At 34.3% G+C, this 14,418-nt stretch overlaps 3 protein-coding genes across 4 annotated transcripts; 1 reads left to right on the top strand and 2 right to left on the bottom strand.

Moving 5' to 3' along the window:
- Nucleotides 1-363: 363 nt before the first annotated feature.
- LOC107605954 (Ubiquitin-associated/translation elongation factor EF1B protein) lies at nucleotides 364-2,758 on the bottom strand. The gene is made up of 5 exons (XM_088492840.1): nucleotides 2,365-2,758; nucleotides 2,085-2,134; nucleotides 1,509-1,682; nucleotides 1,280-1,381; nucleotides 364-745 (listed from the first exon to the last, which is right to left on the bottom strand). Exons 1-5 carry the CDS (start codon nucleotides 2,510-2,512, stop codon nucleotides 611-613), a joined length of 609 nt encoding a protein of 202 aa, XP_088348966.1. The 5' UTR covers nucleotides 2,513-2,758; the 3' UTR covers nucleotides 364-610.
- Nucleotides 2,759-3,488: 730 nt separating this feature from the next.
- On the bottom strand, nucleotides 3,489-7,589 carry LOC107605951 (hAT transposon superfamily). The gene is made up of 4 exons (XM_016307907.3): nucleotides 7,206-7,589; nucleotides 6,689-6,728; nucleotides 4,660-6,303; nucleotides 3,489-4,056 (listed from the first exon to the last, which is right to left on the bottom strand). Coding segments are annotated over exons 2-4 (2,052 nt in total). The 5' UTR covers nucleotides 6,690-6,728; nucleotides 7,206-7,589; the 3' UTR covers nucleotides 3,489-3,649.
- Nucleotides 7,590-11,014: 3,425 nt separating this feature from the next.
- On the top strand, nucleotides 11,015-14,410 carry LOC107605950 (putative inactive receptor kinase At4g23740). Of its 2 annotated transcripts, none has more exons than XM_016307905.3 (3): nucleotides 11,015-11,366; nucleotides 11,806-13,080; nucleotides 13,549-14,410. In XM_016307905.3, exons 1-3 carry the CDS (start codon nucleotides 11,360-11,362, stop codon nucleotides 14,214-14,216), a joined length of 1,950 nt encoding a protein of 649 aa, XP_016163391.2. In that variant the 5' UTR covers nucleotides 11,015-11,359; the 3' UTR covers nucleotides 14,217-14,410. The 2 variants fall into 2 exon arrangements, with proteins under 2 accessions (XP_016163391.2, XP_016163392.2); XM_016307906.3 differs by having other exon boundaries at nucleotides 11,070-11,250.
- The last annotated feature ends 8 nt before the right edge of the window (nucleotides 14,411-14,418 follow it).

Here is a 14,418-nt window from a genome sequence, read left to right as displayed (position 1 = left end):
GCTTCGGATAATTTACGTTATTAACCCGAAAATGAAAATAAAATAAAACAAAAAACTTGGTAAGGTATGCTTTAAGATTTCCAATGACCATAAGGTTAGGTGTTAACTTTAATTCCGTGGAATCTGTGAAGCTGTAAGCTCCAAAGTTGTAACATACTAATAGTAGTAATGTAGTATCTTATAGTACAGAAAATTTCGACTAATCCGTCCGTATCTCTGGGGATTTGGCGATAAGACGGGAACCTCGATTGTTCTATAATCAACGCCAAGTTTTGAAGTGATTTAATAATCCAAATTCCAAAACATTGGTCTTAGCCAAAATAAAATCTTTCCAAAAGAAATCAGAGATTATCGCCTGCGAGGTTTAATCTTTCCGGGTGGATCAAAATAACTGAATAGGAAATAAGAAATAATCGGCTCTAATTTATCATCCCTAAGTAAAAAAGAAAAACACAAATCCCTTCAAACTGATAAATTCACATATCCTAAACTCTAACTCTTTAGGAGCAGCATATCGAGAATAACAGATTGCCCACCCATGTCATTGCTATATATATTTGACCGCCGTTTTATCATTATACAAAAGGGATGATAAAGCTACTTCACAGTCTCATGATGAGCCACTAAGGAAATGTGCTAGTGCCTTGTCTGTGTCATTGTCATGCATAATCAGAGCTTCAGTAACGCTGTTGGACGAAAATCCCATTTCACGCAGAAGGGTGTAAGCATTGACAAATCCCTGAACCTAAAAAACCCAAATGAATGATGAATAATACATTAGGTCAACAAAACAATGTATGCATCAAGATTGGCGCATTTTCTGGCTGCTGACAAAGTGCAATAGTTATAAATAAGAAAGATTTCGATCACCATTTTGAAGAAGAAATACAGTAAAATGCCTGGAAAAGGAACATGGAACCAACATAAAATACAATGAAATTGCTATTTGAAAACCATAAACATACAATAACGCAGGCAACAAAACAATCAGATAGAAAAAGTGATATGTGAAGTTTTAATTTGATGACTAACAAATTCAACAGTTATTATTTGGAGGAGAAACCCTAGTATGAAGAAAAGAACCATGTGAGTCACGTTATGTCCATAATCAAGAATTCAAAAAATTATTCATCCTGTAGAGTCAGCACAACGAGAGAGTTTTTTGATATATAATATTATCCAGAAACAAAACTTAATCATACAGAACTATTACAAAGATGTTGTCTAACTGAGAACCATACACATTTATGGGCACAAGGTAACAGGATCGAGAATATACCTTAGTTGGATTATCCCCATAATTTGCAACAGCTATGGGAACGGCCTCTCGGTTGAGACCCATGGCAATATATTTGCTCACAACAGGATCTGCAACAGAAACCTGTAAAACAAATGTTGCATTACACACCCTGTGAATTGAAGGCAGTAACGAATCCTAGACAAGAAACTCACACAGGTTAAATAAATAGCATATTTTGAAACTTCTATATCTTAAATCAATGACATACCCTTGGTGACGATGATGACGATATTGATTCAGAAACCTTAGGCAGATTTTCTGTCCCAAATTTGCTCCAATTTGGGTTTTCCTTCTGTGCTTCAGCCATAATTTTTCTCTCCAATCCAAAGTCAAACTGGAAGTTGCTACGCGGAATATCTCCAACATGTGGTGATAAATGAGGCTGCAAAAATTTTCAGAAACCACTCAGAATCGTATTCGACTAGCATAAAAGACGCAACTCACCCATGTCAAATAGGCAAACCTTGAGTACTTTCACAGACAGGGTAAATAGAGAAGAACAACCTCACAAAGAAACACTCAACAACTGAATAATAACAAGTGATCAAGATATACAGCAAAAGCTATGGTAGAATCAAGTGGCTCTACAGAGATAGTTCAACAAGGCAAATTGAAGCAAATGAAAGTAGCATTCTAAGCCTCAGCAATGCAACAAAAGCATACACATCATTACAAATTTCAGAATAATAACAAGGAGTAACAAATGAAATATTACGGTAAGAATATATAGAACCCCAACTAATGCAAAATTCAGGGGGAGGAAAAAGAAAGAATGAAATCTTACCGGCGGTGTGATCCTATATTCTGGCTTGATAGTAACCTTGATGCCCAATCCTGCCACAAATTCAAAAAAAAAAAAAAAAAAACGCCACAACTCCGTCAATTTCAGGATGCCAAATCGAATTTTAGTTTTTCAGAAATTAACAACAGCAGTGAGAAACAAACAATATCAATTACTAATTCAATCTAATCTAATCCAATCCCTAAATCTAGCTTATCAGTTCCAACACAACCTCTGAAAGCAAATAAATAAAACTCCCCATCAGATGAAAGAATTGGCGTACCAGAAGAAGAGGACGGAGGAGGAGCAGGACTCTGCTGATAGGGCGAGGGGCGGCCGGCGGCGGCGTGAGGGTGGGGACCGATCTTCGGGTACAGAGGTTGCGGGCCGTACATGGAGGTCGACGAAGACGACGGTGGCGGACGGTACATCGGGACTTGTGCCGAATGAAACAATAACAATATCAATATGTACAGCAATCAATTCTAGGAAGCAGAATTTGGCGTGTTTATGAACAATTTCATGGAAGAAGGGGAGAGAAATAGCGAATATGCAACGATATTAGGAGAAGCGTGTGCCTTCCAGTGCCACGTATGCACCAAACCTTGCCTTCTGCTTTAAGTTATTAACAGTAATTTCAAAATAGCTATAAGGAATAATCTAACTCGATATCTCCTAACTTTTTAGATTGCATACACAAATTTTTAAGGAATCCATTTAAGATGTCAAAAAAAATTTTTTTAAAGATATCTTTTAATAATTAAAATTTAATACATATAATCAATTAAATTGTATTAATTTTTATCAAAATTAAATCAGATAAATTAATTTGACAAAATAAATAGTGAATCAAATTTTGAATTAGTCTAAATTAATATTATTTTTTATAAAAAATGACTACAATATCTCTATTATAGAAAATAATTAAAATATTTCTATTATATATATTAATTTTAAAAATTTTAAATTTTCACTCCTTTTTTTCTCTGCCGTCATAGAGTTAAGATTTAGAATTCTTAAAATTTATATATATATATAATAGAGATATTTTATTTTTTTATAATAAAAATATTGTAATCATTTTTTATAAAAATATTAATTTAGACTGATTTAAAATTAATTTATTAGTTTTTCGATAAAAATTAATTTATCCTATCTAATTTTAATAAAAAATAACACAATTTAACCGATTATACGCGTTAAATTTAAACTATTCTCGTTATCTCCTAACTTTTTAGATTGCTTACACAATTTCTAATCACTAGGTATAATTAAGCACTGGCCAACGAGGCTGTATAAATAAATTAAAATGAAAGTGGCATCAAAACTAAAATTCTATTTTTGCTAAGAGTTGACCCTGTCAGCCTAAGGCTTGATAATTTCTACATTTTGCAACTCACAAAACACAGGTGAAGCAAGTTTGACTTCTATATCTTAATATAACAATAACAATACATTAATTACTTATCCTACATGGCGAGAAATGGCGAGCTATTAGCCATGTCTTCACATTCATATCACTTGAAATATACATATACATTGCAATTCCTACATGGCCACAAAATATGCTACAGCCCAAATATGGGGTCATTTGCTCCAAATATGGAAGAACCAAACTGTCTTGTATTAAGATCACTGCCATCCAAGGCTGAACCGAAACGATCCAACCACTGAGTTGGACTTGCAGTTTCATTCTCCTCCACCCACTCAGAAGTCATGTCAATATCATCAACTTGAAGCAGATCAACTTCTGAAGACTTTGCTTTCATCTGCCTTGCCAACTTGAGATTGTAGTTTATGTAAACAAGGTCATTCAATGTTTCTCTATCAATCTTGTTCCTCTTCTCCGAGTGAATCTTCCGGAACGTGCTCCACTGCCTCTGAAAAGAGAAGGTACTACAGACTTGGCTTAGTATTCTAATGGCAACCCGTTGCAACCCGGGGGCAGAGTCGCCATATTGTTCCCACCAAAGCCCTACAATGAATAAGCAAAGAATTTGCAGATAAAAGAAATTATGATTTATCCATCGTAAAAGGTAAAGCATCAGACTGGGAAACACAGCATTGATGCTGCTTCAGCATTGATGCTGCTTCAGCATATAAATCACAGTAGTTAAGACCCTGAGAGCCAACAATTACAGGGTCTAGCACTGAATAAAACTAGGCATGTATGAAAAATCCATATTTTGTTTCAAGTTAGGCTTAGTAGCTTTGTAGATATACAAACTTCAGGCAATTAATCCTAGACAAATCATAGAACTTTTCACTGTCAATGAGCACAAAAAACTGCAGTTTTTTTTTTTTCAAAACTTAACAAGGCTAGTATTCCCAAATGAAAAGATGAAAACCTGCTAGAATTGGAAGAATTTTGGGGCAAATTTAACCCCTAAAACACATGGTTTTCTTTATGCAAAGTTTAATGCTTAATCAACCCTTATACCCTCCTCTCTATCAAATTTGCAGGTGGTAAAATTATGCAGCTTAAAAAAGAACAGATAGAAGGAGAAAAAAAATAAAAGAAACAAAATTGGCTCCCTTTGAAACAAAATGGTTCAATGGGCACTACTTAAAAACTTACATGGAGCAACTGTGCTTCTTGCCTCCTTTGCTAGGCTACAACCAAACATCCCATGAGCCTTTGTAAAAGTGTAGATTTGATTGGTGATATCACGCCTCATATCTGGCACGGGAAGTAATTTCTCCAGAACCTTATAGAAGTCTTCTTTTATCGAGGAAAGGAACTTTATTTCAGGATTGTATTGGATACTGGGGTTCAAAAAGGCTGCAGCTGCATGTAGAGGAGAATGCAGTTGGTCACGCCACTTTTTGTCTACTATATCTAAGAATGTCTTGCATTTGTTCTCATCCATTATGTAATATGTTCTAATTGATTCCTTTGCCCTGGTCATTAATTCATATATCGAACCTACAGTTGGTTTCCCTTCCGATACTTCCCTCAAAACTTTCAAAAAAGGCTCAGAGATAGCCACACACTCTTCAACTGTCCTCCAGAAATCACCATCTTCAGCAATTGCAATACAAGAGTGAGTCTGTGGCTTGTTTGCATATGAAGTGTTTGAGGCATATTCAGGGCTGTGGAACATAAGCTTCAATCTTGTTCTTAACTTCAACATAGACTGTAAAGACAGGAAAGTTGATACAGATTTCGTGATCCCAGTCCTAATAAGTTCCTGGCCTCCACTGAACTTCTTCATAAGATCAAGCAATGAGGCATTGTTGTATATTAACTTTGATATGGTTTGTGCTTGTAAAATACATCTAGTAACCCAATCTACCTTGGAGAAGTCCTCCAAGATTAGATTCAAACACTGAGAAGCACAAGGAGATACAAATATAGTTCCATAGTTCTGCACAATATGATTAGCAATGCCAGTGTAGTTAAAACTACTATCCATGATAATCTGCACAACATTGTCTGAGCCAAACTCTTGAATTACAGAATCAAAAAGATCGGCAAGCCATTTTGTGTTCTTGAAATATGCAGAGGCATCCACAGTTTTGTGGAAAAATGTCCTGGATGGTGATGAGACTAAGAAATTAATCATGGCCTTGGACTTATAATCAGTCCATGTATCTGCAATAATGGTACAACCTGTGGTCGCCCACTCTTTCTCAACATCTTTCGACTGTAAGCCCACTTCTGATTTTATCCGTTCCAACCAAGTTGTTTTCAGGACTTCAGCTGATGGACCTGTAAATCCAGGACCACACTTCGCGATTGCATCAATCATCAATTGATAGGATGAAGATCGCGCAACGCTGAAGTCTAGCTTATTCTCAAAAAAGAACAGGGCAATGCTTCTCTCTGCATTTTCTTGGTTGTTTGCAGAGGATGGCGTCAAAGGATTGCTAGTAGGGAAAATCTTCACAGCAGAGGATGGTGCATCCATAGATATAAGAGCTTTATTTGCGGACATATTACTGGGAGACTTAACCTCTGCTACTGCTAGCGCTAGTTTCTGCTTCTTCACACTTGAAGTCTCTTTGACTTCTTCCTTTGTTGCTATTATAGCCCTTACTCTATCTGTAACATCATCTCTGACCTTGCTACATGGATTTACCCCTTTACTTGGAAATCTAGACAAATGATGCTTCAACCTACTAATACCACCATTAAGAACTCTCTGGCAGAATTTGCACCTTACTTTGTTTCCATCTAATTTATCTGCATATTCCCAACATACATCTTTTTCTCGAACCACTACAAGGTAATTTTAAGAGGGGAAAAAAAGATTCAATACATTATATATGCCGAAATGTTCTTTCTTCCTTTCTGCTTAAAGTACTTCATTTACATCAAACATCAAAGAAACTAAGAGTAGGGTTGTCAAAATTTTTCAAAAGTACAAAATATAAATTGAAATATAAATTATTGGAGCTAAGGTTAACCAGAATTGTAGAATTCAGAATGTAAACTCATAAGGTAGATATAGGGGGGATCTAAACATGTAAACTTGTTACGAGTTTACCAATTAATTCGAGAGTTTGATAACCTTGTTCCTATAATCCTAGCTTCACTAATGATACTATCAGTATCCATTACATTTCAACAAATAGATAGAATGAAAATCAGAAACTGAGCTTACTTAGGATGCAGTAGCTCTTCTGGACCAATGTATGAAAACCCTACATGAAAAGATGACCAAACAATACAAAACAAAAGAAGAATCTCATTAGAAACACAGCACATATAATGGATCATGATCATTCAATAAGGAAAGCAACAACAAAATTGAATTATGAACTCAGTGCATTAGTGAACTTCCTCAAAAGATACACAAGAGAGTTCCATAACATATTGTAAATCTTCCTTTCCATCTTAAAGCATTAAATCAAACATGTTACCAGATGGAACAATGTAATGTAATTAATAATCAAATCAAACTTAATTAAAAATCTTCATTGACTCTTCCTATAAAAATGTACTAAATCTTATAAAATCTAATAATCCAATCTCGAATTTTAACACTTGCGAAGATAAAATTTAAGGTGGAAAAGACACAGAGAATAATTCAACATTTAAAGCAAATTAAAAGGGAAAAGAGATGCTGATGAGATGGTTCAGGAAAAGAATATGAGATTAGCGATAAATTAGGAGCTTACGAAGTGAGAGAGAAAGAGATTGGTCTTTCTCGACGGAGAGATAATCGGAGGTCGCAGATTTCAATAATTTGTGTCCGATTTATCGCGATATTTTCGAGCTAGGGTTTATGTAATGTAAGTATGATGTGCTGTGCCTGTAAGTAAATGCGCTTTCTATTACTCTCTTTCTCTCTCTCTGACTTTCTGTATCTCATCTTCTTATCTTCTCTTGTATTTTCTCGTTTTTCGATTTCTTCAATTTTTAGTTTGCGTGATATGCATCTCTGATCTCCCAGTTGGGTTTCTTTCTGCCGATATCTCGCGCGCCTTTACGGTCTAGCCAATCATAAGGATCCACGTGGACTTACGATTCTAATGTCACCAACCACGAAGGGCTGTTATTACATTCTGAGAATTTCATTACAAGTCGTCTTAAATTTAGTTGACATCCTTAAATCTTAAATGGTCGTTTCTAATTACCAACTAGTAGTATATCTAATCGTGTCATTAATGTGATAATACACGTAAATATATAATATAGATATTCTTTTCGATTTTTCTATACGAAAATATAGTAATTATTGCTATAAAAAACATAGCGACTAAAGACTGTAGGTAGTGGCGTGGCGTGTCTGTTGATTTATTTTTTTATTTATTAAATATGTATAAAAATAATACAAATTGATTTAGTTAAAACGAACAAGTGAGTATGATGCAACATAAAATTCAAAAAATAAAAAGAAAATGCTTCTTACAGGTTGCAAAAATTAAAACCCTTATGACAAATCTAAACCTTCCATAATTTCTCCCTTAGTATGACATCTATTTTGCCCAACTCATTCCCGGTGTCTTAGTCAAATGGGAGCACGAGACATGCAACTCAATGTTGCCATTAAAGTAGCGTTTGATAGAGAGGTAGAAATTGAAAGACTAAAACTAAGATTGAAACTAAGAGATGGAGATTGAAATAATTTTTGTATTCTATTTGGTGTAAAGTGAAAGACAGAAATTGAAATAAAAATAAAATTATAATTTAATTTGTACAAAGAATAAAATTAGAATTAATTAATTGAAATAAAGGTATTTTAGATATAAAATGTTATTAAAATTTCAGTTTCTGTCTCTAAAAATTTTAGTCCCCCGTATTTCTATTTTTGGAGGTACTGAAATACTAAAATTTGAATAACAGAGACAAAAATTTTAATACCAATCTCTAAATCAACAAACATAATACTGTATCTCAATTTGCTAGCCAGAACTTCAAAACAAATACTACCTAAGGTACATGTGTTGCATCTTGCATCACAACATTATTTTTAGATAGCTTCTCATAAGTAGTTAGAAAAACAATTGAAAATTGAGTAAAGTATTGTTTTTGTCCCTAACGTTTGGGGTAAATTTTATTTGTGTTCTTAACGTTTAAATCGTCCTATTTGTATCCTTAACATTTGTAAAAGTGATTCAATATTATCCTGCCGTCAATTACACATCATGAACGCTTTAGTTTGAATTTTAAAAATCTCTTCTTAAAGTTAGAATACAAATGTCTGGGATAGAATCGATGATCCACTCCGAAAAATAGCTTATCAAAAGTTGAAACTAATTCCTACAACATTTACATAATTCACTTCTCTATGGACATAATTGAATAAACAAATAGTGGGTATTATATTAAAATCGAACACATCCAAGTGAGACCTAATTGAGAATGAATACATTCAAGTAAGAATAATTAAAAATATAATATGATTTGTTAGTATAATTGATAGTAGGATAACATTGAATCACTTTTATAAACGTTAGGGATACAAATAGGACGATTTAAACATTAGGGACACAAATAGGACTTACCCCAACTGTTGGGGACAAAAACGATACTAGATCTTTTTAATTGTTCTTTTAATACTAAATAAAAAAAGGTTTTAATTTTTTTATTTTTTATGTTTTTAAAAATTGAATATATATTTAAATTTTTACACATTTAGAATTAAGAGAATAAATAATATAAAGATGAAAGACTCCTAATCATTATTCTTTTGGCTTGTTTTGAGTCCCGTGCATTTGTCAAGGCCTAAAGTTCCACCAGAATAATCCTTTATCGATTACTATTATTTTTTATATTTAGATATTATATATTATTTAAAACATATTAATATTCGTAAATATATGATAACAAAGGGAACAATTCATGCAAAGTTATTTGACTTTTAAGGAGCACACTTTTCTATCACCAAGAACTAACATCCACCCATGCCCACACCCTTTATTTAAGAATAGAAAAGATCAGAGCGCTATTCATTCTTGTGGTTACAGTGATAATATATTTTAATTAGTTGTATTTTATTACTTGAGCTTATGCAATTTGGTGGGACAAAAGCATGGTCGAATATAAATTATTGTCATAAAAATAACAATAATAATATATTCGTGCTAGTAGTAAACCTTCCATTTTAACTTTCAACTGCTCTCAAATCACATTCTCATGAACCAATGAAGCTCTCGTTGACCAATTTAGGCATGATAAATTGACTTTAACATACACTGATAAGAATCCTTTTGTATTAAACTGCTTTAGAGTATCATCTATTTGTATTCAATTATTTTGAGGATGTTTATTAACCCTTATTATTGGTTGGGAATTAATCGCTGAATATATGTCTCGATTTTTCTCCTAATTCTCCCAACCAATTATTAAGGTTGAAGAATTTGTCTGCATGTCCCATCCCATGCATTATTACGAGAGTTCCAAAATTAAGCACAAACAATTTTTTATTAATTAAAATATTTAAATTGGACCTAAAAAATTTTAGATTAACACTTTGTTCTTTAACGAACTTTTATTTCTTTTAGAAGTTATTGAGAATTAATTTCGTTAGATAGATTATTATTATTATTGTTGTAGTGGTGGAAACTCAGGTACAGTCGATTTCACGTGAAGTTAATACTTGATAGCCGTTAAATAATTTGACTAAATTTTCATCTAACGACTCTCAAGTATCAACTTCACATGAAGTGAACTTCATCTGAGTTTTTACCTATTATTATTTCATGCTGTATGATCCAGTTTTCGTGATTTAGTGGCTTTACTTAAGCTTTGTAGCCGGCAGAAACTTGCTGTGCCTAACTGAAGAAGAATACAAATTTAAAATAATCCCTCTCTTTTGGTGGATTAACAATATCATCCAATGTCAACGCAATTATATTTTCAATTTGTATACTATAGCACACTAATTACTGGTAGTTTGGTAAAACAAACTGAAGAAGAATACTATAGCAAACTAACCAGTCTGACCTACCATTTTGATTAGTATTACTAATTAAAACTTTTTCCTCTCATTGAACGATAATTCTTTGACTGAAAATTTTTTCCCTAGAATTTAATAAATTAAACATCCCAATGGTCACATAACGTGTAAATTAGGCTTAAGAAATTAGAAAACATAAAAAAAACATTACTTATAGAATATTTATTATAGAAAAAATACTCTTTTTGATACCTGATCATTTATTCGAAAAATAAAATAGTTATTCACAATTTGAAAATTCATATTTGATTTCTAATCATTTAAGTAATTAGTCTAAGTAATCCTTAACATATCAACAAGTCACTGTTTACAAGAATCATTTAGATCAATTATTTAACTAATTAAAAATTAATTAGACCAATTATTTAAATAATTATAAATTGATTAGATATTTTTAAATTATAAAGAATTATTTTGTCTTTCACACAGATAGCCAGAGACAAAAAAAGTTTATTTTCTCTCTATTATAGAAAAAAAAACACACATATAGCTATATACAAGGTTCTATATTTGTTTAATTAGAGTAATGGGTCCTCCATATGCACCCTCCTATTTATGCGGCATAAAATAATAATCATTTGTGTGCTGGTTTCTTAATGATTACTGAATTGAGTTTCTCTTACTTCAATTGTGCATGTGATCTGCTGCTGTTCTTCCAAGGCTTATACAGCTCATCTTCCATCACTACCAATACACCAACCATCATTGCTATGATACAATTTGCCTTGGATTTCCACAAATCTTTAACTGCTTCTGAAACCGTATGGACCAGTATATAATCATGTAGTATGGTTTTCTTGATAACCCCCCCACCCCCACAAATCTTATTCATCACTTTTTCTTGTTATTGATGAATTTTGGGATCTAGAGATGAGTTGTAAGTATTATTTTTTCCCTTTTTTTTTATATTTTTTATCTTACATATTTATGTCACAATCTTGGTCAACAGTTTAATCAAACATTTATTTAGTTCCAAAGTTTTTTTTTTTTTTTTTCATCTATTTTGCTGCAGTCATTAGGGAGTCCCAAAGGGTAGGGGAACAGAAAGAAAACTTTTTTAGTGATGTTAATTCCATGTCAAACATGAGCAGCTTAATTTGACTAACAAGAAACTTAATAATAATATATAGTGTTAATTAGCCTCTTAAGTCACACACTTATAAAATAGCCAAAAAAAAGATGATATATTTGAAATGCGTAGCTTACACTCAAATAAGCATCATACTTCTTTGTCTGTGATTCACATTTGGATAGATATCAATTGCAACTCTTGAATTCTCTAATACTCTATTGTTATCATTTCATTTTTCATGTAGATTTTGCCAACATTTTGAGGAACGATCTTCAAACCAAGAAAATGGACAAGAAGTTATGCCTCTTGTTCATTTTCTCAGCATCAATTTTGTTCATTGTTGGAGCTGAGCCAGTGGAAGATAAACAAGCCTTGCTTGATTTCCTTCACAACATGAACCACCCTTATAATCTCAACTGGAATGAGAATTCTTCTGTATGCACAAGCTGGAGAGGAGTGACATGCAACGCCGGCCGGTCCAGAGTTATCGCACTCCGGTTGCCAGCGGCCGGATTAAGTGGTCAAATCCCAAACAACACTCTTGGTCACCTTTCAGAGCTTCAGATTCTGAGTCTTCATTCAAATGGTATAACTGGTCCTTTCCCTAATGATTTCTCTGAGCTGAAGAACTTAACAAGCCTCTATCTCCAATCCAACAAGATTTCTGGCCCTCTGCCATTGAATTTCTCAGTTTGGAATAGTCTTACAATATTGAATTTATCTAACAACTTTTTCAATGGTACCATACCTTTTTCAATTTCGAATATGACTCATCTCGAATCATTAATCCTTGCCAACAATTCACTTTCTGGTGAAATACCTGATCTCAATATTCCTAGTCTCAAAGAGCTTGATTTGGCAAACAATAATCTTAGTGGTGTTGTTCCTAAATCCCTTCTTAGATTTCCAATTAGGGACTTTGCTGGTAACAATAATCTTACCTATGGAAATGCCCTTTCACCTGCAATTCCCCTGCAACCGCCCAATGATCAACCAGCTAAGAAGAAACACAACAGGATCAGCGAGCAAACGCTGTTGGCTATCATAATTGGTGCTTGTGTGCTTGGATTTGCTGTGGTTGCAGCCTTCATGATTGCGTGCATGTATGAGAAAAGCAACGAAAATGAGCTACCCGTTGAGTCCAAGAAAAAAGAAGTTCCTCTGAAGAAGCAATCTTCTGATAGCCAAGAGTCTCAGGACAAGAACAAGATTGTGTTCTTTGAAGGTTGCAGTCTTGCATTTGACTTAGAGGATCTACTGAGAGCTTCTGCTGAGATTCTAGGAAAGGGGACATTCGGCATGACATATAAGGCTTCTCTAGATGAGAATACCACAGTGGTGGTGAAGAGATTGAAAGAGGTTACAGCTGGAAAAAGAGAATTTGAACAGCAAATGGAAATTGTGGGGAGAATTAAGCATGACAATGTGGATGCATTAAGGGCATATTACTACTCAAAGGAGGAGAAACTCATAGTATATGATTTCTATCAACAAGGCAGCGTTTCTGCATTGTTGCATGGTATGCTGAACCTTTTCTCCTCTCTTTATCTGAAAACTTGTAGTTAAATGATATGAGTTTCTATAATTCTTCCCAACAGGTTATGTTTGTTGCTTTTCAGCTATTCCCTCTATTCTTTTTTATCTGTCATTGTCACATTTTTTGTACATCCTCAATGTTTCTTCAGTGACAGATAATAGGAAATGGAGGGAGTGTCTTTTAACAGGAATTGTCTTCTTTTTAACCATGCCTTTGTCTTAACAAACTAGATGTTTAGTGCAACTTCATGAGCTTTGTTCTGTTGAGCTAAGTCTGAGGTAATTAAGAAAAACTGAACATTTTATCCTCAAATTAATTGTAAGTTTATTACTGCTGTGACTCAATGGCAAGTATGATATTTTTTATCACTATAGCAAAGTTGGATCCAACGTGTAATTTTCCTAGAGAAGTGGCTAATCTCAAGTATGATATTCCATCTACATTATGCAGGAAAAAGAGGGGAAGGAAGAATCCCTTTAGACTGGGAGAGCCGTCTAAGAATCGCAATAGGCGCAGCAAGAGCCATTGCTCACATCCATGCTCAACACGGAGGGAAACTAGTTCATGGAAACATAAAAGCCTCAAACATCTTCCTCAACTCACAAGGATACGGTTGTGTATCGGACACCGGTTTGGCAACCCTGATGAGTCCATTGCCTGCACCTGCAACACGTGCTGCTGGATACCGTGCCCCAGAAGTAACTGACACCCGAAAATCAACACATGCATCTGATGTCTATGCTTTCGGGGTCCTAGTACTCGAGCTTCTGACAGGGAAGTCACCAGTACCTGCTGCCGGAGGCGAGGAAGTTATGCATTTGGTTAGATGGGTGAATTCTGTGGTCAGAGAAGAATGGACTGCAGAGGTGTTTGATGTGGAGCTTCTGAGGTATCCGAATATAGAGGAAGAAATGGTGGAGATGCTGCAAATAGGGATGGCTTGTGCCTCAAGAATACCGGATCAGAGACCGAACATGACAGAGGTGGTGAGAATGATGGAGGAAATTCGTCGTGTAAACACTGGAAATCCACCTTCCACTGGATCTAGATCAGAAGTTTCTACTCCAACAACTTATGCAGTTGACATGATGGTGGCTTCTACATCGGTCCCACAGTGAGATTCTCCATCCACCCCCCCCCCCCCCTCCTTTCTCTTTTTTAGGTATTGGTCAATAGTTAATTGTTTACTTCTACAATGTAATTCAATCAACGTTTCAGTTTCAACTTGATTCTTAACTCGGGGAAGTGGAATTTGATCAAGCAGGTCTATGAATTTAGTAAGATAATTATTAATTAGTGCTGATTTAAGCTATCGGATTT

Source organism: Arachis ipaensis, chromosome B7, assembly GCF_059453495.1.
Source record: "Arachis ipaensis isolate K30076 ecotype BB chromosome B7, ASM5945349v1, whole genome shotgun sequence".
NCBI classification, from domain to species: domain Eukaryota; kingdom Viridiplantae; phylum Streptophyta; class Magnoliopsida; order Fabales; family Fabaceae; genus Arachis; species Arachis ipaensis.
This window is presented reverse-complemented; position numbering and strand designations above follow the sequence as displayed.